The sequence below is a fragment of the Rissa tridactyla genome, chromosome 15 (genome assembly GCF_028500815.1).
Source record: "Rissa tridactyla isolate bRisTri1 chromosome 15, bRisTri1.patW.cur.20221130, whole genome shotgun sequence".
NCBI lineage: Eukaryota > Metazoa > Chordata > Aves > Charadriiformes > Laridae > Rissa > Rissa tridactyla.
Genome location: NC_071480.1, coordinates 6,729,647 through 6,754,522, shown reverse-complemented (window position 1 = coordinate 6,754,522; position 24,876 = coordinate 6,729,647). Strand labels below are relative to the sequence as shown.

At 43.4% G+C, this 24,876-nt stretch overlaps 1 protein-coding gene across 1 annotated transcript in view; it reads right to left on the bottom strand.

Moving 5' to 3' along the window:
* Positions 1 to 10,680: 10,680 nt before the first annotated feature.
* TNRC6C (trinucleotide repeat containing adaptor 6C) overlaps positions 10,681 to 24,876 on the bottom strand; it is a 103,248-nt gene continuing 89,052 nt past the window's right edge. The window contains 10 exon segments of the mRNA XM_054221149.1: positions 10,681 to 11,375; positions 11,377 to 11,608; positions 13,055 to 13,194; positions 13,890 to 13,960; positions 15,332 to 15,526; positions 17,894 to 18,010; positions 20,843 to 20,986; positions 21,134 to 21,325; positions 22,431 to 22,598; positions 24,338 to 24,569. Coding sequence (XP_054077124.1) covers positions 11,247 to 11,375; positions 11,377 to 11,608; positions 13,055 to 13,194; positions 13,890 to 13,960; positions 15,332 to 15,526; positions 17,894 to 18,010; positions 20,843 to 20,986; positions 21,134 to 21,325; positions 22,431 to 22,598; positions 24,338 to 24,569 — 1,620 coding nt within the window. The 3' untranslated portion in view covers positions 10,681 to 11,246.

The following is a 24,876-nucleotide window of genomic DNA, read 5'->3' as shown; positions in this document are numbered from 1 at the left end:
CTGCCGCCCTGGCTGGTGCTGAGTCTCTGCTGCTGCTTTTCTATCAAAAAAAAAAACCAAACCAAAAACCTTGTGGTGAACTTGACCCATCCATGTGCCGAACCACCCTCTTTCCACCCTCAAAATGTCAGAAAGGTCCTGAGCATCTTTCCATCGCAACTCTTTTCTTTCCCTTCCCCCTGCCTCCCCCTTCCCCAGTCAGACCATTTCACTCCAGACTCGCCTCCAGAGCAGCCGCCAGCCCGCGTCTCCCCTGGAGAAGAGCTCCCTGTGATCCCTCCTGTTCTGTTCCACATCATGTAGCACATCCCATCAAACCGCCGCGAGATGCTCCCGCTTAATTTGTGTACACAAACAATCAGGGGGAATCAAGACGCCGCCTGCGAGAGCCGCGCACCAGTGACAGCCGCGCTGGCCCGCGGGGGGGGGCATCAGCTGCGAGACCGCGCTGTGCCTAATTGGTGCTGGCTCCTGCCGTTTGCTCGGGTCTTGATTGATGGAAAGATGTGGCACAAACACTTAAGCCAAGGACACCGAACGAGAAAGCAAAACATTTTAAAAGGAAAAGCGGCACTTACTCGTTGAGGGTATAATTAGCTGTATTTGTCTTTAGGGCCTTTCGCTGAGCGCGGCTCGGCACAGGGGAAAACAAGCCGGTGTGCTGAGTGCTGTGGAAGGAGCGAACCTGCCGCCCCCACACCAGCAGAGGGTCTGCCAGAGGGTCTGTCCCACAGCTGGACTGGGACCCAGCTGGCCCCGCACTGGGCTGACTGGGGAGAGCCATTGGTGTCTATCTCATCAATGCTGATCAATGTCTAAAGGGGGGGTGTCAGGAGGATGGGGCCAGGCTCTTCTCAGTGGTGCCCGGTGACAGGACAAGGGATGACGGGCACAAACTTGAACATGGAAACTCCATCTCAACATGGGGAGGAACTTCTTTGCTGTGAGGGTGGCAGAGCCCTGGCACAGGCTGCCCCAAGAGGTGGTGGAGTCTCCGTCTCTGGAGACATCCCAAACCCGCCTGGATGCGTTCCTGTGCCACCTGCTCTCGGTGACCCTGCTCCGGCAGGGGGTTGGAGGAGATGATCTCCAGAGGTCCCTTCCAACCCCGGCCAGTCTGTGACCCAGTGCCCAGCCCCGGCGCAGCACCCAGCCGCAGCAGCACCCTCCCGCGGGTTTGGGTCTGACAAAAGCATCTCCATGAAGTGGAGCCAGCTTGCCTTGCGCAGCCCCCCCGCAGCCCCTCCTTGCTCTGTGGCTCTGTGGCTCTGCGGTACAACAGCCGAAGAGCCTCTCTCACTACCCGTGACACAAACTTCATCCCAAATTGCTCCCGAGCAAGGAAAACTTTTACAAAAGCCACGGCTCAACCCAGGCCACCCCGGGGAGGGGAGCGGGGGGAGCGTGCCCAGGGCACACACCGCGGTACCGGCGGCCTGGCAAAGCCCTTGGGGCAAACAGCCCTGCCGGGGGGGGCTGCTGGCCTCACAGCGGGGGGCCGGGGGGGCCGCGATGTGCTTGGCCAGGGCGGGGGGGGGGGAGCGGGGAGCGGCTGCGGGCGCCCGGGGACCGGGATGGAGACAGGGACCGGGACAGGGATGGAGACAAAGACACGGAGCGGGACAGAGATGGAGACAGGGAGCGGGACAGGGATGGAGACAAATACCGGGAGCGGGACAGAGATGGAGACAGGGACCGGGACAGGGATGGAGACAGGGACCGGGAGCGGGACAGGGATGGAGACAGGGACCGGGACAGGGATGGAGACAGAGACACGGAGCGGGACAGGGATGGAGACAGGGACCGGGACAGGGATGGAGACAAAGACACGGAGCGGGACAGAGATGGAGACAGGGACCGGGACAGGGATGGAGACAGGGACCGGGAGCGGGACAGGGATGGAGACAGGGACCGGGACAGGGATGGAGACAGAGACACGGAGCGGGACAGAGATGGAGACAGGGACCGGGACAGGGATGGAGACAGAGACACGGAGCGGGACAGAGATGGAGACAGGGACCGGGACAGGGATGGAGACAAAGACCGGGAGCGGGACAGGGATGGAGACAGAGACACGGAGCGGGACGGGGCTGCCCCCCACCGCAGCTGCCTGCTCACAGCAATTCCCGGCCACCATCTGCCGGGGGAAACCAGGAATTACAGCCGAGGACATTTTGTAGGAGGAAAGGGCTTCCTCCCGTTCTCCCCCGCCCCGCTCCAAGCAAGGCTGTGCCTGTTGAAAAGCCATTTAAGGCGACCCCCCCACGTTTTTTGAGGAGCTGCGAGGGGACGAGCACCGATTCCGCTCCTCGGGGCTGCCAAAATAATGCGCTTTATTTTGGCCTGATGCCCAAAAAACGCTCGGGAACGCAGGGAAACCCAGCTGGCGCTTGCTGGGCTGGGTGTGCAGGTGACGGGATTGCTCATACAGAGGGTTCTGGAAAGAGGATTCACCTGGGTTTTGGGCAGAGCGACCACCACCTTCTGAGAAGACATTTCAGTCTGTGGAACTGTGTCTATGAGAGAAAAATGTCAGTCTGTAATGCTTGGAAAGTGCACGGTTGGGCAGCAGAAATAGTACTTTTCCTATGAAGCCTTTGGCTCGCTCGCACCCCGATAACACCGACCCCCCCCGCAGAACCCGCGGGTCCCACGCCGGTTTCTTTCCCTGGATAGAACAGATTGCAAGGGATCTGCACGCTGCCGGACTCGGAGCGTTCGCAAAGAGGATTTACGGTACTTTGCCTTTTAATTGCCAGCTCGGCTTGTTGGGGACAAGCGCGCACAACTTCGCTTGATACAAAGGCTTTTCAAAATCAAAACTCTCCCATTAGGAGCCAAAACCAGTCTGTAAACACCCCAGTTTGTGCCCCGCTGCTTCCCAGTGCTGGGCATCCAGGCGGCCTTCGGCAAAGACAACGTAAGCTCCCGAGTGCTCGTACCGTAATAAACCAGGGCTGTTGTTCCGACAGGCAAAGAGGGGAGACGTGGGGTCCGTTCCCCTGACATGGGTCGTGCCACGAGCAGTGGAAGGGCAGCCGTGCCCCCGCCGCCCCCAGCCTCGGGCAGGCAGACCTGCTTCTGCTGCTCGCGGAGCCGGGCAGGGGCTGGGGGGGCCAGCAGCGTCTCCAAAACAAAAGCAGGAATCTCCCTTCCACGCAGTGTCCTCCCAGCTTTCCATTACAGCTCTGCTCATCCCCGTTAAGGCTCTGGCCTTTAATGACAGGGCAGCAAAATCCCGATGCTGGGGCGGCTGGAGGGCCCCGAGTCCCGTGTGTTACAGCCTTGTAACCGGGGAGAAACTGAGACGCTGGTAAGAGACTTCCTCGTTTTGCAGACCAGGAGTTCTGGCCTCTGCCACGATGCACAGTAAAAGACTGGATAAATCCTTTAACTTGGTATTTCTTCTCTCTCAGGACACACAGGACAGAAGTCGGACACGCAACTGACGCCTCTGTGGTCCTACCACTGACTATGAGAACGGCAAAGCATCTTTCGGAATGCACGTGTAATTCCAGGTGGAGTACTGCAATTTAAAGGCACCGTGTTGACAAGAACACTAAGAACAACCTTATTTGGAAAATGTGCTATTTGGCCTCCTGGCCTTGTTGAAGGTCCAAGTGGAAAGAGACTTCTTCAACCATTTCCCTCCAGATCTGCTTCAGGGAAGTTTCCCTTTCTTCTCAGCTGGAGATGGTGCCCACAGCGGTAGATCTCCCATGTCTTAGAGGGCCTGGATTCTATAAAACTGATTAAAAAGAATCAGTGTTTGAACTGTAAGGCAATAAACCTCCTTTACGCGGAGGTGTCTATAGGAGAAGACGTGATCTTTCACCTACGTAGTGGACCCCATTATTTTTGGATACTTTCTCTTCCCTTCCCTCTTCCTCCTCCCCCTCATTTAAGGGCACAAGAAAACTTACTGGCTTAAAATTCCATGTTATGAGGGTTTAGTGCTTTGTGCTTAACCTCCACTAAACAACGAACAAAGAGTGTTCTGCTGCAGACAAAATATTAAGCTTTATTCTGCATCAACCCCGGTTTGAGTCTCTAACGGTCTGTGCTTGAAAGCAACCCCAAGGGGTGTCCAAGGCTGAACTGGAGTCACTGGTTCACTTTGCTGGTCCCGACGGGCTCAACTTCACGTCTTGCAGCCGTGCTTCAGAAAAGCCCCAGGAGAAGGTATTTTTCCAGGATGCCGAGGCACCCGGGGGAAGCGGCTTTGCTTCCAGCCGCGCTCCCATCCAGGTTATCGCGTGATCCCCGATTCACACGGGGAATGGACAGGCAGCAAAGGCTTAGAAAGCAGTTCGGGGCGACAGCAGCAAGACACGCAGTCACCTTGCTGACCAGCGAGGAATGATGGATATTAGGATGACATAATATGTGAAACGCAGCTTTAGAGCTGCCTTACGACAGGCTCATTTGTACACACCGATGCTATAAAGAAAACCATCAATAAGCCAGAGCTATCAGAGAAAACCCTTTTCTGAAAATAAATAAATAAATAAATAAATAAATAAATAAATAAATATATTGAGCAATTTCTGGCTATTTCAGAAATGAAACTCGCCCACAAATCAACTAGATCCTTGTACGCTTCCTTCTAGCCCTGTCCCCGGGCTCTCCGCCCTCCTCACCAGCTGCGTCCTACCTTTGCTGCTGCAAAGGACATGGGAAAGTGAAAGGTTTTGGGAAATCATTCATCAGTAAAAGCATCGCAAGTTCATCAGAGCTATTTGCCGATTACCGGCCTTCCTACAATTACACTTCTGACCATGCGATCATCCCAGAAACGAGAGAAAAGGGCTGTTTAGCTACGGGGGGACTAATGTCTGCCCCACTTATGTATTTCAGATAGTACAGGCTTGTGCCCAATCTCCCACTGAGCACAGGGATTATATTTCTAAATGTGCGTATATCTATATATACATATATATATATATTATATACCTTTATACTTCATCCTGGTAGAACTTGCAGTTCTTTACCTGCAGAATAATCATCTCCACCTTTCTTAGAGGTTTCCTGGCATCTGTAAGGAGAGAAGGGTTGGGAAGGAGACAGAAACGTGCCAAGAAAAGGCAGTGGGTCCCACTTGAAATCAGATAAAATCATGAAAAATGCAATTTTTTCCTGCTCCCGTGGGGTACAGACAGGAAAATATAATTGTAAACTGCGAATGCTTTAGCCAAAAGAAGGAGAAAGGAAAATGGAAAGAGAATCTGCTCCGTTCCAACAGCATCAGTAACACAGGTCTTTAGTCTGCTTGAATACTTTTTTTTTTCAGTACGAATTAAGGCTAAATTAAGATAAATTAAGAAATGGGCAAAAGATCCAGGAGATAAAACTACAAAGAAATTATAGAGGGTTCTGCCACAGTTTTTGAACAGTATCAAGTCCGCTCCCCTGAAGAAAATCAGCACTTAAACCCACAAATTGTTTAATTAACTGCGGAGAGGCTCTAGGCAGGTAGCAGATGGGGGGGGGGTTCTCATCAAGAGTCCGCAGCCTCACGGCTAGTTCAAGGCAAGCCCCCTTTACTACTAATAGTATTTATTGAAAGCAAAGCGATCTTCCAGCTTATTGTGTTTGATAACCATTTTAATAACCCTGAAAAGCATGACTGCACTGGGACCACGTTTCTCATCCGAGAAAAATTTACAAGCAACTCGTTTCCAATGCACCCGACAGTAAAAAAAAAAAAACAAAAAACAAAACACCGGTGGGGCGGGGTGGGGGGGGGCAACAACGCCAGGACAAAGCGTCATATTGGTTTCTAGTGAAGCACTTTTCGTGAGAGAGAAGAAAACGGAGCGGGAGGGGTTTGAGGATGGTCGACTCGTCTTTGCACAGGCTGGACTGGCCGTCAGAGGATGGAGTCTGGCAACTTGCCGCGAGCAGTGGTTACCCTGAGCGATTGGGTGTATCCGCTGGAGGAAGACACCTAGACCCCACTAGAACATGGGCAACGCGAAGTCAGTCCGTCCTCCCTCAGGGAAGCTACAATGCGGATGGGTGTTGGAGGCGCCTCTCCCAAAATCCAAGAGCGTTTACTGGAAGAGACCCCTTGGGAAGGAGGGGGAATGCAAGAGGACAGAGGCTGGGCCGCTCCCGGAGACGTTAAGGTTTCACGGGGACGTTACCGCCTTCGAAGCAACGCAAGGACCTGGGTGAAACAGTCCAAGAGACCTGCAGGGAGCTAAAGTCGTCCTGTGCGGTCCGGGGACGGGCCCGTGGTCTCCTTCAAACTCCCGCTACAGAGAACATTGTGAATCACAGCCGCTTCCAGACACGTGGGGAGCCACCGTTTACCTTGGGGCCGGTGGGGAACGTGGGGAACGCCGCCATCCCCACACTTGACTCACACAGTTCCGTTGAGCTCGAGCTCCCGTGTTTTTTTTTCAGAACTCCCCTTCCCTGAAAACCGGCTACGCAGGACTTGAGCAGAGATCGTACATTCAGCACGGAGGCAGGGATACAACGCCTACGCCTGGCGTTTGTACGAGGCGGGAGCAGACGATCAGCAGCAGTTCATACACAACGGCAGGAGGCGATGCCGCACGTCGCCATGGCGATCTCTGACCCGGCGTCAGAGGGATGCTCCACACAACAGCTGCCCGCAACCCAAATCCTAAAGGGTTTTTCAATTCCATTTCCAGACTCTTCCAACTCCAATAATTCTTAACATATACAGATAAGCCATACACATTTTTTTTAATTAAAATGCTCCTTCACATACACAATCATATATTGAATTAGCAAGAACAATAATATATTTTTGGAGCAGAATAGCAAAACGATCCGCTCTGCCAGTGCCACCCACAAACTAGACAAGTAACTAAGAAGAAGTTTGACAGTTTCAGACCACTTTTAAGGAAAGAGAAATTCTCTCGGTCTAACGACGGGGGAGCCATGCAGTGAAAGCGCTATGGAGGACACAGCAAATGCAATATACAGAAAAACCACAAATTGCCAAAAAGGTTTTCTTGTAAAGCTTCTGGAGGCATACGGAGAATCCTTCTCATCAGGAGCCAGCTTTACAATTTCAGAAATATCGGATAGCGTTAAAGCAATAGAAGAGTATGAGAGTGAAAACAAACAGAGCTACACAAACACTAAAAGGCTGATTTTGGCCAAAAGCTGTACTTCTGTTAATATACCAGGGTGGAGACTAAATTTTAAGAGTGCATCTGATTTACAAAAAGCCACCTCTGCCCACCTTAGGGAAGACAAATCTCTCGTGAGCTCAAACATCCCGCTCTAATGGCCTGTGATGTTTAGGCAAACGAAAGCCAGGGATGCTGGGACTGAAAGTCCTCCTTGCAAAAGGAAAAACAAAACAAAACAAAACCAAACAAAAAAACATCGAAAAGAAAAGAGAAGGCAACTCTAAGAGTTTCATTACAAACACCTGGAAGATAAAAAAAAAAAAAGGGAGGTGGGATGGGAAGCAGCTCACAGTAAAAACTAACCATGGCAACAGCTGTGCAACTTTGGGGCAATATTGCTAACAAAATTAGGAGAACAGGCTTCAGAGTGGATGTTTCAGCTATTTAGATAACAGAAGCTACTCCCAAATCTGGATTTGGTAATATTTAACTGCACCGTTATCTACCAGCAAACTACAGACGTTGCTTGGGGTCCCCCGGCCCCACGGGTCTTTATGAACCGTACAGGTCATGGCAGAGCAGCCGATAATCCTCGTGACTAATTAATAAGCGGAATGAGTTTTACTGTACAAACTCGTAACCGCTGGAGACCCGGGGCCAGCCCTGCTGTAAAATCAGGCTTTTGGGACAAATCACCTCCATGCCACCAAGAGGGGAAGAACCAGTTCGCTGGAGGTAGGAGGAGACACAAGCTCGTCCTTAGGGGAGACGGAGCAAGTTTGGGTCCCTCCACGGACCTTTCTGCAAGTATCTTCCTTCATTTCAAAACCTGAAAGGCCAAACATGACAATATTTTGGTTTTCTTTAAAAGCTATTTGCCCATCTCACAAAATTTAGTGGGCACCCAGGCCCAGCAAATGGGAGGCTACGGGGTGGCGGGATGGTAGAGCCAGAGAGGAGCCCTCAGCCTGGCAACAGTCACTGTTGGCGATTCATCTGCTGTGCTACTAAACAATGGGTAAATGAGAAAAACGTAACAGCAGCAAAAAAAAGATGACTGCTGCTTTTTAGGCAGCACTCTCTAGGGTGCCACGTGCGAAGCGTTCATGGTACAAGCTTATTAAGCGAATGCCATCACCAACAAGCAGGTTCCGAGTGTGCGACCACTTACAGGAGGGATTTGCCTGGCTGTACACTCAATTCTCATTAGTATCGAAAGAGTTAAACTTCTTCCATGAAATACCGTAACAGATTTAACAATATATTACTTTTTTTTTTTTTTAGTATCCCCTGCATAAAAGAAAAATACACATTATTTGAACAGCCAAGAAAAAACTGCAATTTATTAAGTTTCAAAATCTTCGTACTCTTGAAAGCAACTTTCGGTGCATGTTCTTTAACAATCACATTCTATGAGGAGAATAAACATTAAAAGCCACAATTGTTTGTTTTTTTTTAATCTCAGAGTTACAGACATCTTTAATCCAAAAGGAAAGGCAAAAAAAAAAAAAAAAAAAAAGCCCCAAAACAACCCCCCACCCCCCCACCCCCCGCCCCCCAACCCCTTCCAACAGAAATTTTCATTCCCAATTTTAAAATATCAGGAGTTTTTCTACAACTCAATGCTAAACTTCAGCATGGAAAATCGTATGTAAACACGCACATACACACATACATATTTTATATAAGAGTGTGTGTGTGTATATATATATATAAAATATATATGTAGGAGGCGTGTAATGGCAATGAGATGCAATTACTCTGAGGAAAGGTTATTCAGCTAAATACACTACTAAAACTTGAGAAAAAAACAAGTCTTGAACCCAGTTTGTGCATAGTTCATGATCCTCTATAAAACCAGCTTTTTGTTAATTTGCAATCTTGCAGGACCCTTTAAATCTGATAAAACCATTAAAAAGCTAATCTTCCAAAGAAAAAAAAAAATATGTAATGCACAAGTTTCCTGATCCAAGCAGGCAGGGAGCACAATGTTCATATAATTTTTAAAACATACGTGAAGTGTATGTTATTCCATTGTCTTTCTTCCTTTCAAAACAATCAAAAACATTGATCTTTTTTTTTTTTTAAACATAAAGCGATTTTTTAATATATAAAGCACTCTTCAAACATCTATTTCTTTTGAGTCCATTATTTGGTAAATATGTAACTGCTACACATTAGATTAGGTATTTTCTTCTTTCTTACTGTCTTTTTTTTATTTTCTTTTGTTTTTTAATAATATCTTCAGTGCTAGGAGTTGGGTTTTTAAAAATACATGAAATGGTGTGGAGTTGCTCCTCGGGAAACCCGGCTTTCCTGAGACATCTTCCACCATGTGCAAGATAGTGATCACAAAGTTTTCGCCACTTTGACGAAGAGGAGGAAAACAACAACAACAAAAAAATAGTACACAGCAATGGCCAAAGAAAAGAATAATACAACAACACTGTTCAATCCCAGAGCTCTGAAGTAGCATATCTTCATTCTGAAAATAGTTTTCTTTACGATGGAAGTCTTTTTTTTTTTTTTTGTCCTTTTTTTTTGTCGTCCTTTTTTTTTTTTTTTTTTGTCTTTTTAATTCCTTTTTTATTTTAAAGTTTGAAGGAGAAAAAAAGGTCTGTAAACAGGTGGGAGCCAAAACTCCTGGCTCCTCCAAAAGCAGTCAAAACCTATGTCCAAGTGCTTGTTTCTGTTCCTGCTTGCAAGGGAACTATCCACTCTTTACAATTATCTATGGCCACAGTTCAACAAGAGTATTTTTTTTTTTTTCTTTTTTAAACTTTATATTCCGAATGGAAAAATGGTGCAATACTCCGGTAATAATTTTCTTGCATTAGTCCACAATAAAAAGCCGCTAAAGGTAGATATACATATTATTCTCCAGAGATACACACTGTAATTTTTAAAATGCGATAAGAGTCCTTGAGTAAACATTTACACGTGAATTGTCGCCGGCCCCTTCTATCAGTTTCTTTCTTTTTTTTTTTTTCTTTTTTCTTTTTAACGTTATAGGATTAGCTACAAGAAGGGCTGCGGACACTCAGTGCAAAGTTAGAAGCTAATAACAATTAAACATTTGACCAATGAGCAAATAAAAAGCATATACTGAATAAAAGGAAAAAAAATTCACACTTTTGAGTTAAACCACACGTGGGCACACACGTACAGGCACACACACACACACACACACCAGCACGCTCACATACGTACATCTGTTCCGACAAAAACACATAGTCTGAGCTTTAAAAAAAAAAAATTCTTAGAGCCTGTTTTTTGTGTACTGATGCCGACCTGGAAGTGTAATAATTAGACTTAGAAAGTGTTCACATTTTGTTATTGGCCTGCTGGATTCAAGTATTTGCATGTTGATATGTTGGGTTTTTTTGTTGGGTTTTTTTTTGTCCTTTTTTTTCTTTTTTTTTTTTTTTTTTACTTTTTCTATTTTTGGGATTAAAAAAATGACATGAAAAAAGTAATGAAACAAGGGTAATGTGCATAGGCAGATCCATGGGAGTAGTGGACACAGAGATACCCCAACCCTGCCCTCCCTCCTCCCCCTCCCCCCCGCTCCACCTGTACAGTCAAGAGTTACCATTCAGATTCATTACTTTTCTGTACCAATGGTAAATATCACACTTCACCCTTTCTGATTATTGGGTCCGCCTCTGGTAATGTGCATAATAGTCACAGGCTCATTTTAAATAGGCTTTCATTTCCCCCTTCCCCCCCCCAAGTTGATAAAATAACCCTTTCCAGCCCAAATTCTGAAAAGTGCCCTTCATGATAGACCTATTCTAAGCAGCTTTTATACGTTGTTGTATGTTTTTTTTTTTTAAAATCACCATACAAACATAAAAAGACGACATAAAACAGAAAGCCATGAAAAAACAAAAATAAAACCTGTCATTAGCATGTGACACTGACCAAAAGTAGCCCATACTGTTTCCTCAACAGTTCACAAGGACTTCTGCAGTTTCATAGTCGATATTGGACAGAGGTACTAAAAAAAGGGCTGCCAGTCTGATCTGTTAAAGCTGGATTCTTCATCAAGCCCGGGACTGGAAAGGGTTACAATTTTTATTTTTTCCTTTAGTGCTGATGATTGTTATTTCCATTTTGTTTCCTCTTTGTTTCCTAGATGGACTCCCCACTGAGAAGATCACCCGGGAGAAGAGTATTCAAAGGTGTCGGGCTTCCGATGACTCTGCCGTCGTCGGTGCTGGGGGGTCCCCAAAGGCTGCTGGAGTACTGAGGCACCCCCCCCCCACAGCAGGTCGCTGCTGCCCTTGCCCCCCAGGCAGGGGGGGTTCCAGTGCCCGGCGTCGGGGCGCACCAAGCCGTGGGAGCTGCTGGAGGAGCCCAGGCGCGGGGGGTTGGTTCCAGTGTTGGACTGCCAGCTGGAGGTGGGCGGCAGCGCCTGGCCTTGGGCTAAGAAACGGTTGACTTCTTCTTCGCCAGCGAACTCGGCCAGGATGGTAGTGTTTCCCAGGACACACCTGGGGACAAAAGCAAAAGGTGCGGTGACATGAAACAAGGGTGCAAAGGGCACTTTTGGAAATATCAGAGATGTATATGAATCCCTTTTCCCCCCAAGTTGAATTTGAGATGAAGACTGATGCCGTATCCTCTCACTTACAGCAATCACAGTCTTTGAACAAAAGACTTCTCTGTCCTATTGCTGGAATAAAATGTGTTTGTAATGGCCATTGCCCTTTGCCGCAGCCTCTGCTCTGGAAGCCACCAAGCAGCTGCGTTTCTGCAAACGCTCCTTGCTGAAAATCACATCGTTAAGAATTTCTACCTTTCCTAAATACGTAAGTGAAGAGATACAAATGCAGTCTTTGAGAATTACGCATGCTTCATAAAAATTTAAATTAATTTGCAAAAAGTATTAATCACTGCTTGCTCCTAACTTATATAGAAAAAACCCCACGCAACCAGAGATGGAGAGTGTGAGAGAGTAATTCTCCCACCAGATCAGATGGGATCTGAGGCTGTTGGCTCTGTGACGGATTTTCCAGGCATCAACTCCGTGTAAACATTTATCTGTGAAACAGATAGTGGCCGCTATCTCTTGGAACTCTAATACTGACGGTCCTGTTGTCTTCCACAAATCCCACTGTATTTTACGGTTGTGCCCCTGCCAGCAAACCAAACACATAGGCAGCTCAAGCCTTTCATTCAGAAAGGTCTGTCCTGTCCGTGCCAGCAGCAGAACTATAGTTATGCCACGACCTACCAAAAAACCGATTTCAACGGAGGCCTCCCAGATCACTGACAACGTAAGGACATTGCCATGTACATATTTAAAATAAGTACTTATCTATAAACTCACATATTCATTTTGCCTTTGCCAGTTAAGGAAAATTTCTTTCCAACTCTAAGCATCTAAGTATTCTTTTGAAACATCAGGCTTCACATTCTTAATCTTCCCTAATTTTATCCCTGAAATTCTCCAGCTCTTGTGCAGGATGCCAATTATCCCATAGATTTTAAAACACCTAAAAAGCACATTTTATTGTCATGCATTTCTTTCGCAACTCCTTTAAAAAAAAAAGGTGACCACCATGACTGCATTCTTTATTTATCATCCTTTTGTCCTTTCTGTTGCTCTCTAAGCTAAAACCTTGTCTCATGCTCCCTCTGAGCTTCCTTTGGAATTCTCATCACATCTTACAAATTCTTTGCAGCCTTATAGGTGACAAATCCTCAGTGAGCACATTATTAATGGTGAATATCTGTTGTCGAGTTTTGTAATCACGTGTTAATCGGTAGTATATGAGTATCTAGCCCCCGTTAGTTTTCCTCTCTCTCATTAGGCAATTTCCCAAATAGGATTAAACTAGCGATCACTTCCGAGTCCTGGCAAATAAATATCTCAGAAAATAATTTCTGAGATAAAACTGGCTTCATAACAAAGGAAAGAGCGAGCAGAAACGTACATATGCAGAGACTTTTGGGCCTTGGCTGCTTCTTCCTTGGAACTGTATCGGACCACAGCATTCCCTTGCGTCAGGTTCAAGTGGAATGTTATCAGAGGGCCGTGTTGCAAACACAGTGTCCGCAGTGTGGAGCCATCAATCTGGTAAGAGGGAAGGGGGGAGAGGTTATCTGTCTTTTTGTGACTTAAATGCTTTTTCACTAAGCAAGTTTTAAAAGCTAAAGGAGAAGCAGAGGTGAAAGAAAAAAAGGTTTTTTCTACTGTAAGAAGAATTTAATTATAGATTTATCACTGAGTTTTTAAGAGTTTTTAAGCACAAAATTTAGGTGATACAAATTATAGTTATCATTAGAAGTCCACAGAAGTTCAGAAATGAGTCAACAGAAAAACATATGGTTCTCAAATATAACTCAATTTTCCCCAAGATTGATTTGGATGCCTACATTCAAGGCTTTGTGACTTATGTTCTTCCTTGTGAATGACACTGCGTGGAGGACTAGAGGATTTGACAGACTTAGGAGAAGAACAAAACAAACCCAAGGGAAAAGCAGATTTTACACCTATCACAGAATCATAGGGTTGGAAGGGACCTCCGAACTTACACATATGTAAATGGTGCACACTGAATGACTAATTGTAACATTAAAAGCTCATACTTGATTTGGCAGCACTTTGAAAAGGTAACAAACTCCCTGTAGAAAACAGACACTTGTAATAAATGCAGAATAATTATTTTCCCTTCAAATGAACCAAATGACCAAAGTTGAGAAATGTTCTTATCTCTTAAATCTCTTAAAAGCCCCTTTTCATAACTAGTTCTGTACAATTCCATTTACCTGGGGTGTGAGGTTTCGAAGAACCAGCCAGCTGCTTGTTCTCCCTGAGCTGTCAGTACTCCATGCAGAACCTACGATACAAATCCCACAAAACCCCATTTCATCACGGTGTGGCAAGCATATTACAAGAAGAAAACTTATCTGGAATCACAGCACACTGGCAAGCGTTACTGCTACTGAAAACAAATCCTACAGCGGTTTCCTCAGATCTTGATTTACTGTCTTCTTCGGAACGGAAGACTGCTGAATTCAACCTGCTTTTGTTACATTTAAAAGATCTGTGGCATTTTTCACATTCCCACAATAACTATTAGAAAACCAGCGGATGCAGGTATGACACTGCAACAAACTCTATCTTCAAGTTCCATTAGAATTAATCTAGAAGATTAATTTTAACATTTTAAAAGCAATTCAGATGTCCAAGCTCAGATTGCTGCTTGCTATTAAAGATTTTTATAGCACTGCAGCATCCTACTATCTTGCCAATGATAAATTAATGTATATGACTTATTCAAAACAGGTATTTCTGCACTGACGATGTTCTGATTAAAGATACAAGGACACAAGCAACAAAACCTGCTTTTCCAACTTCAGCCTGGTGTTTTACAATGAGAAACTGCACAAGCTTGATATTTATGAGTGGCATTTGAGAAACCGCAGTGCTTCTGTAGTCACATGCGTGACCACACTCTGGCTCCAGAGGGAATCGTGGCACCAGCACTATCTGCCCACCAGGTGGGGTTTTGGTGAAGAAAACGGATACAAAATAAACGGCAAGAAGAGGGAAGAATGTAATTCCCAATTTAGTGAAAGCAGACTAACAGCTTTATAAAATAGGTGCAATACTTTTGAAGCTGACAATACTTCTCAAACCAACAGGAGATATATACATACATACATACGTATATATTTCCATATCCACAGTTTCTCATATTTGTATTAAAGTAAAACAATGGCATCTAAAAAATAAAGAGTCTGCATGAGAAAATTAAGACATTCCCTGAGGGCTCTGCAATGCCATCAGGTCCTAAAGGCTTCACATCCATGCTCCAAAAATGTGTTCTACTGTAACTTCCACGGGCTGATTCACTCATCTTGAAGCCTCGTAGGCAGTCATAGATCACACCCCAAAACAAGAAACATGTTTAAAAGATACTTTTAGAAATTAAGAAGTGGGAAAAAAAAAATCCTAGTTGGAGTGAAATAATTTGGCAATCCCTACGTAAAATTACTACTATGAGCACCTGAAAGATGATAGCTTCGTTTACAGCTTATCCTAACTAAAATAGACAGACATGAGCTTCATCCCCCAAACAGACACACTCTACCTGTATTGAGCCTCAAGTTTCTGGAGCCTCACAGACAGCTATGGGGTGTCTCACTACTGTGACACAGAGCAAAAGCAAACAATTCTAAAAAGAAACCACAAGAGCCAAGAGTACCAGAGGAGTAAGAGCTGGTCCAACCCAGGGGACTGGCACCCCACGTAGATGATGGCTTGGTGTTCGTTAAGCCTGGAGGTGGTCTCGTAGGAGCAGTAGTGTTTCTGGGTACCTTCCAGAGTTCATGGGATAGAGAGGCTTGTGTGTGAGAGATTGGGCCAGAGGACCACGTAGACTTGATGTCTGACAATTTACCTGCAACAGAAAAAAATATATTTGTGTATTTTTAGTTATCAACAACTGTTAAACCAAATAGGATGGGCAATCACCTGCATTGACTACATTCTTTCAACGCTTCAGGAGAGAAAAGAAAAGCATTCTGTATCATCCAGTGATATAAATCCTGTATCCTTTGAACCTACTTACAGTAGTATTTACATTTTCAAAGAATTTTGTATTTAATGAATCTTGCACCACCTGTTACATATACAGTTCCTTTTTTAAAATCTCCTATTTCGTTTTGTCGTAATAGACAATGAAAAAAAGCCCAGAAAAGGGACGTAAGTATTTGAAATCTAACTTAATCAAAATTATAATGAAACACTTCAAGATTGTCTCTCTCAAAGGTTTAATAGAACTTAACCACTTTTTCTTACACAACTCATTTTAATTAATATAAAGTAACCAGTATATCCATATGTTCTTCTGATATATTATTGAAATTCCAAAGATCAAAGACTGACAAGAACTGTATTTCTGCATATTCAAAGTTAACAGATACTCTTTTTTCCAAGTGTCTTTGAGAAAAATGAAGTCTTCAGAAGATTATAACATATCACAACCTGTCACTCTTTTTTAACTTTTTACAGTTCAGTTTATTTCCCTAATCAGCTTTTAAACTCCCTTACTACTGCTCCTGCCAAATCAGAGTTTTATAAAATAATACAAAAATCAGGAAGAACAAATACTGTTTAGCATTCAGAGTGGCAAAATTGTTTCAAATTATGGCTATCTAAACAAACTCCTTTATTTTATTTTATTTTATTTTATTTTATTTTATTTTATTTTATTTTATTTTATTTTATTTTATTTTATTTTCTAACCCTTGAGACTTGGACATCCCTGCCTTTCTTCCTTGTACCAACATATGTTGTGAAATGAAGAGTCCAGTTTCCCACTGTTACTAACATTACCAGCAGGTGTTTGACTGGAAGGGACCGAAATGGTCACATCCCTGCATCTTCTGCAAATGATACTGTGATTATGCAGCCTTAATGCTTTGATGTTGATCGCAGACAGTAAGAAAATACTTGGTCTGATAAAGCCCAAGATGCAGAAAACCTTGTGAATTTTTTAAAACCAGATTTGAACTGGCCGATGAAGTTTATGCTGAATCAGCGCTTTTAATCAGGCAGCCATGGAGGGTTTTTTATTAATCCTAAAGCCAAATTTACCAGTTACCAAATCACAGCCTCAGTTACATACACACACTCCCCCAGTTGCCTCTATTTATCTGTATCATTTAACTCAACGATTTTATACCGAATCACAGCAATTTAAGTGAAAGGGCAACCACTCTCCCATTTTCTTGCAAACCGTAACAATAAAAATAAGCTGACAATGATGAAGAGGAGGACAGAATGGTGGGAGGAAAGGGAGAAAGTCTCAGTTTTAGAACTCAGAGCAGCTCAGCCTGTGATGTAGCACGATACATGCACATTACCACAGATGAGGTGTTGCTATGTCACTACTACTCATGGGGTTAACACAAAGATTAGATGATGTTGCAAAAAAATAAAAGGCAAATAAAGCAGAAATGCATGGCAGATAAAAGAAAAGCAAGCCATTCCTTTCTTCTCCTTTCACTGGAGTAAAACATTTACATCCACCTTTGTTGAGTTCTGCAGTATGACCTGGAGGCTGCAGCTTCATTTATTCAAAGTGGAGGGTTTTCACTGATCAGATATGAAAAAGCTAATACAATCCATGTAACAGCCCCAACACATTTTTATAATGGGACAAACTGGATATTTAGGTAGCCAGTTCACAAGCAAAGTTTCCACAATGCAGAGAGAGATGCTCCAGAATTTATAGCTCATTAAAAAGAACGGGGAGCATCAGGCTTTAGATTGACTATCAAGAGATATATAAGAGCCCCAAACCCACCCCCCCCCCGCCCCCCCCCCCCGCCCAGCCATCCAGAGTACCTCCTATCCCTGAGCTGAAGATGGTTCACTTTTAACCATGAGTTTATTAACAAAAATTTCATATCAGCTTTTACTGGATGGGTCTAGTTAGGGGTGTTTCCACTGAGGTCCTAGACAATAGAATACTCCTCCTCAAAGTTGCAATGGAAACAGTTATTAAGAGATCTCGATGCCAAATCAGAGTGACAGCATGTGGCACCAAGTGGAATAAATACATTTTTCCTTAGCACAATTCCAGTCATACCACCCAACGCTCACCACTGAAGGGCTGCCAGGAGAGCTGCCTACCTAGCACAGTACTAAAAAAATACGCTTCTGTCTATAGTAGCACTACTGAAATAAGTGGGAAAGCACTTTCTAGGGCCTTCTTGCAGAATGCAGAAGGATGTGAAAGTAGAAAGGCCATTTTTCGTACCTGCAATGCTAGGTGCGGATGCAATGCTGCTGAAAGAGCTACTGTAGCCGGAGGCACTAAGCGGCCAGGCACTCGATGAAGGCAGCGTGGCATTCTGAGATGATGTTGGGGATGACCCTGCAGAACCAGCAGAGAAGCAACTAAGAAAGATGGGCATAATGAGGTTTGGTGTGACATAAGCAAAATCTATTACGTGCAAATACAAACCATGCAAGGCATTTTCCTTAATCAGCCTGGTCTCTCACGTCTAGGAATGAAATGTTATAGAAAGCATGATAAAGTGAAGCACAAGTCTTTAGTAGAAAAGAATAGAAAAGAAAAGAAAACAACGCCGGTACAGCAGCAAATGTACTAGCGCCTGTGCAGAAGATAAATTCTGCATTTCCTTTAAGATACGTGACTCTCAAAAAATCAGTGTTAAACTGTTTAGTCTCAAGGAACAGGCTTCATTTATAAAGGTGCTCTGCCGGCTGACTTAAGCAATGGCAACTGTAGATGAGCATAGATGTATATGATAAACTAACCTCTTATCGTGGGTGATTTCTCCTAAATTACTCGAGGTAAGCACTTCTCCTACATCCTAATGCCCACAAACATCTTTAGATTTTTGCAGACTTTCAGTAAAGCAAGGATATATTTCAGCAATCGCTTCTCAAACTGATAACATTAAACAAAATAGCCTGAAACCACCTTGGTAGATCATTTACAATCTGGGGAGCTATCTAAGCATACATACAATTTCCTTACTGGCAGCAAATGAAAGAAACTGAACATAAAATAGAATATCTTCATTATAAAGACCAGAAGAGCTGGAAGTATTCTCTCTAGCCACCAACAATATTAAGTGTGTATCCTGGGTGACTTATCATTCCTGACATACACAGATCGACTGTGATACTGAAACATCTTTAACTGACTAATAAAAATAGGTTCAGTTCTTTGGAAAAGAGCGCTGTACTGAGGCAGAAGGGAGCAGGTGAAAGGACAATCTCATCCCTCGCAGCTCAATAAAAAACACAGGCTACATTTTCAACTGGAACAGCAACCAACCAAACTTCACCTTATCAAGACTCACTGCGCTCCATAGGACACACCAATACAGACGTCAGTCTCGAGAAAAGTAACTCTCTATCAAGGCCTTCTCTGGAAATAATCTATTCCCAGGGCTGGAGGGAGGGAATTATATCAGACTGAAAGGCCCATATGCCCACAAAGCTGAATCCGTTCCCTATTCCACGAGGCTAAGACTTTCAGCTCATAACAGCTGATCCTGCAAAGCTTCGTTAACAAACAGTGTAAAACAAAAATCAACCCAAGAGCTTAAGTTTTGTCTAAGTGTACAGTGAAAGGACGGTACACACCACGGCCCAGCCCTCTAAATGGATTCCAGCTCTGGTGCTACAATCCGTGTACCTCAAGCTGCGGAGTTCAGAGAGTCTCGTGCTAGCAGTGTGTCAGGAAAACCCCGGTGGCCCACAAAGGGGTACTGACAGCAGCTAATTTTACCTAGAATACACCTAGTTATATGAGCATAAGGAAACAAATTCAGCAACTACATTTTTTTTGTTATATTATTAACAAACTAAAAAGCTAACAAGGAAAGGAAGCATACTCGGACCCCAACAGTCACTGCTTTTCAGGAGGTTTTGGCTCTTGAGGGCCTGTTTACTTCTGCAAAGATCATCTCTACCGACCCTCTCTAAGGAGCCTTATTATTTCTTCATTCCATAGAGATTATACACCACCAGAGCTAATGTATACTTTCCTCCGATAGAGAAGACCTGTAGCAGGTATCACCTGACAGGTATAGCTCTGTAGGCTTTTGGCCTAGAGGAGTATTTCTCGGGTGCACCACAGCTGAACTGTGACTGAATTGTATCTTTATACTTCCCTTTTTACAACTTGAAACCATCCAGGTTGCCTGTCACTCTAAGTACATTTGGGACGTTAAAAGTTAGTTCGACGTTACTTGTGCACAAAGATACTTCACGTTTCAGCTCCAATAAGGATTGCTTTCCGGTAAGAGACAGCTAAACCCATTCGCGGCAACGAAAGCCCCCGCCTCCTTTCCCTCACCCTTCACATCCCTGCGCCTCAACAAACCCAGAGCTGGAAACCCGTTTCAGGCACAGTTCTCTTTTACAAATCTACGCAGATACCACAGATGTAACTACTAAAACAACATCCACGTTTTTAATCCTGACATGTCCTGATTATACTACTCCTGTGCATATTAGAGTGCTCTAACAGAGGACAGATAACTCGCCTATTTCGGCACGCTGATCACAATTAAACCAAGCCACCTTTCCCTTGATCCACTTTCAGTGTATCTAGTTAACAAGTAGCACAGTCCCAATGGATTATTGTTTTAGAGAATAACCATTTAATTCTGCAGTAAACACTAGAAGGACAAAAAGAATGGAACTGGCACTGGGAAATACTAGTTTACTAGTCAGTTCTCTATTTTTCCTTTTCTTTGGTTGTTTTGGGGATAAACCAGCTCTATTTTTTTTTGCTGATTGGTCTTCTAACAAAGCTACAATTAATTAGTGTGACAGAAGCCTGCTGCCCCAGCAACAACTGTGGAGCTTTGGTATCGTGTCTGCTGAGCAGTTCACAAAGCGCAAGAGGTTGGTCAGTACGGAGAGCGAAGTCTTGTTCAAAACAAAGCGTTATATGTTACAAAAACTTCCAGTGACCACAGAAGTTTGTATTACATCTCACAGACTTTTCCGATGTAAAAATATTTACAGTCCTATGGAAAACCAGAAATTTCTTAGTCCCGTATTTAAATCAAGTAGTTCTGTATTTTCAGTGAAAGTTCAGTGTAGAAGCATTATTAAATTAGGATTACATGTGAAAATATACTACATTCATACTATATGAAGTCAACTTTTTTGGAAAGAAAATGAAAGTATAAACAGATGTGGAAGTGATTTGTGTGTTTACCTCCACTCTTGAGAAGATAGCGATTAACATCCTGTATCGTGGTGTTTATGGTAGGCCCAGTTGGAACGCTTCCAGGAGTAACATCGGGGTCATTTTCAGGATCAATATTCTGCAGTCCTTTCCATGGCACTCCTGGATGAAACTCTGTTTCAAAGATAATAAAAAGAAGAGTATATAAAATCGTAATTCTTCAAAGTTCCTGTAAATCAGGTGGCATGAGGATTCAATAGATAACACCAGCAATACCTTTTAAGGACATCACTTTAACACAAATGCTTTGTATTTTGTTACCTGGTGGCCAGTTTATGCTGGAGCCATTGGAAATTTTATCACTATCGGTTTTGGCACGTGACCAGCTGTGAGGAACAGCTACGGGCGGACTGGCGGGCGATTCACTGTTTTGAATCAGATCATACCGGCCATAAGAATCATCAATGGAGGACTTTCCCGGAGGACCAATACTTAAACCTCCAGGTATAGCACCTGTAATGAATGAAATGAAAAGGCTTTGTTTAGGAGTGGGACTAATTTTGGGTATGGCATTTCATCAGTCCCTGTATTTTGTTAAGTTTTTCTTTTTTTCTTTCTGTATTACAAAGATAAAAAAGAAAATTAAAATACTAACACAGTAAGCAAGGCTTAACAGCCCCTGAAGCCAAACTAGGAATTAAAGCTGTGAGATACACCGCTGGTGCCATCTAGACACTGAAGTTAAAGAAATTCAGATTACATTACAGCCAAAAAGGGACTAAGAAATTCATTATCATTACACTGATGGTAAACAGGAATTTGCTGAGACAGCATGCTAAGGAATATCACCGTAGGCAAGCCCCCTTCTCTTCCTTCTCTAGGTGGTGCACGATTTGAAATGGCCTTTCTCATGGTCCTACAAACTATCAAACAACGATTTGGCGTAAGCAGTACAGCTACTCGAAGAATGACAAACTATTGTAAAAGAAAGAATTCATGCCGCTCAAAATAAAATCCAGGATACAATAAAGTTAACAGAGCACCATGTTCTAACAGAATAAACTTGGTACAGGAAATAAAGAAAGAAACGACTCAGGATACTGGAAGCATTAGGGATAAAGGTGTTCAAACAGATTAGCAATTACTTCTGGAAAAATATGAAGTTTGTGCTCCTAAGTCTCCGGTTGGGTAATTGTGTAATTCATCATGCTTTTGTACGGGACTGGCTGTGAATGGTTGATGGTACTGGAAAAATTGTGGGAGAAAGCCAACGTAAAGCTTTTTTGGATTGAAGGTATGCAGATCTGGAGTAAGGGGAAGTTTGTGGGACTTGTTTTGCCCACACTAATGGTTTGTTTTAGTTGAACTCCATGTTCTGAGAAACAAAACTCAGCAAATGGAAAAAACATTCCTACATTGCATGTAGGAAGCGATAGCTGCAAGAACTTCAATGCATTGCTGCAGAAAATCTGCAGAAATCATCTTCAAAACGCCAGTCTCAAAGGGCACTCTGTACCAACCACTCACCAAAAATAGTAACGTGAGAAGAAAAATTACAATTGCAATATGACTCAAGTCTCAAAAAGCCAGACTAACAGAGAGATTAAATGGGACATACCGTGCTTGCTGGAGTTCTGGTCAAGTGAAGAAGCAGCACTAGACAGATTATCCATTGAGTTGGGGTGTGTCCACTGAGGAAGGCGAGACTGGGACTGAGAAGTGTCCTTCACTGACAAACCACCAGTAATGTCCATGTTATTTACATTCATGTTCGGGTTCAGTCCAGCTAAGGGGAAAGAGGTCATTAGAGATCCATAACGTACTGGAGGATGAAAAGATGCATTTAAAAAAATCCAGCTACAGAAATTATTAAACATTTATTTTCAGGCACCTGTACACACGTGTAGTAGCATACTATGTACATTTTCAGGACTTTTGCTTTTATGGGAACACCAATGAATTTCTGAATTCCCATGAATTCAGAAAATGTTAAAACTTTGCTAAAAGAAGAAAAGAAAAAATACATATGGATAATATTTTAAAGCTGTCAGTATTTCTACTTACAGTCTCTTCACTTGGCTCAGAAAAGGCATTCTGGAAGAACGCACTGGAATGCTAGGTTTAAACCAGTAAAGAATTCGCAGCATTCCACTACTAAACCCAAAATATTCCTTAAGTCTCTTCAGCACACCCCCATGACATCTGCCATTTTATTTTGCTAACAATGTTTTTAAAATCTCAAACAAAGCAACTAATTAAAAGGTCATACAAAGAGCTGCTATTCACCAGAGCAGGTATTGTACTATTTGGGCACATATTTTGTATACCCAGAACAAAATCACTCAGACTACATTTAGGGAATAATTTTGACATGATTCTGTGACAGGAATCTGGGTCCTTTTTGATATATAATCCCGAATGTTAGCAGATCACAGGAAGCTGAGATATGATAAGAACCTCTTAGATTTAGGCCTTTAATTCATAAATTCTTTTGCCTTCTGATGCTTCCTGTTTTACCAGCTCAGCACAGCAGTCAGAATTACCTTCTTAACTGCTGCATGGTAGATAAAGCTTGGCAATTCTATTGTACACAGTATAAAGAGAGTCACAAAGAGATTAAATTAATTCCTTTATGTCACAAATGAAGTCTGTAGCGTACATCAATCACACAGAAAAAAGGTCTGAAAGGTTGTTCTGTTCACCCTGTCGTCTCAAGGCCAAATCGATTATTTTGACATCAGTCATGTTTGACAGATCTATGTCTAACCTACCACAAAATGACCAGTGAAGAAGATTTCAGAAACTTCCCAGATAATTTATTCTGGTACTCTACTTTGCTTAAAGCAAATAAGTGATCCTTAATGTTTAATGAGATCCCCTTTTACGCAACAAAAGTTTATTACCTCTTGCATTAGCCACATGCAAGAGAACTTTTTCATAGCTCTCTTTTACATTTTTGAAGATTCCTGCATATCTCTCAAGCCTTCTCTTTAGACTAAAGTGAGCAGAGGATTTCATTTTTTCCTTTGCAGCCACGTTTTTGAAACTTCTAATCATCTGCACAACACTCTTTCTGCATTCCTTCAAACTGATCCAGATCTTCCTTTAAACACACTACCAAAACTGATGCCCTACCAGTGCTGGTTAGAGGGGAAAGATGACTTTACATGACTTCCAGATGATATTCCTGTTTATCAATATGACATTTGTCTGTTTTGCAACATGACGCTGTTAATTTATATTTAGTTCATAAATAGCAACATAAGTAGATAGTTAATTAAGCGACTCTTCTATTCTGGTATTTGTAGGCAGAGCACAGGTGAGGAAATTCAGCCCACCTGAACAGCTACCAGATAGGTATGTAGTACCATGATGTTGTTTTGGTATTTCAACATTATTTAATAAACATAGCTTTTGTATTTCTGTATTTGTTAAACTGTGGAGCAAAATATTAAGATGCTGAATTAACGAAATACACTCCCTCTGTCTATTTCCTATGGAACTGCTTTAATGCAGGACACTTACCAAGAGGGTAAGGAGCAAAGGTGTTCGGTGAAGACTGTTGCTCTTTGGTCTGCAGGTCAGGAAGGCCGGGAGCCTGGGGATGGGGTGAAAAGCTATCCATGGCTGATTTGCCTGCAGAGGGGTGCAAAGATAGATGCGGAGGGGGAGGCTGCTGCTTCATAAGCAGGGCCTGGGCCAGCTGGCGCTGGTGCTGCTGGATCTGCTGCTGCATGTTATTGATTGTACGTGCAACCTGGCAAGAGAGAGAATCAATAAATGCTCAATTGAACAAAAAGACACCAGACTCCTTGTGCCTTTCTCTACAGTGAAATAACACAATAGATCTCTCTACAAATAAAAACTGACTGTATTAGGGGTTGAAGAGCTTTCCTCCAATAAGCGAATGCTGTGAAATAGCTGTATTACTCCAGCACTCTTTCCTTATACTCAAGTCATGCGCTGTATTATTGTTTCCAAGGATGCTTTAGCTGCTTTGCTCTAATGTAGTACAATCTCTTTAAGCTATTGAAATCAAACTCTAATGGAGAGGTTGAAAACCT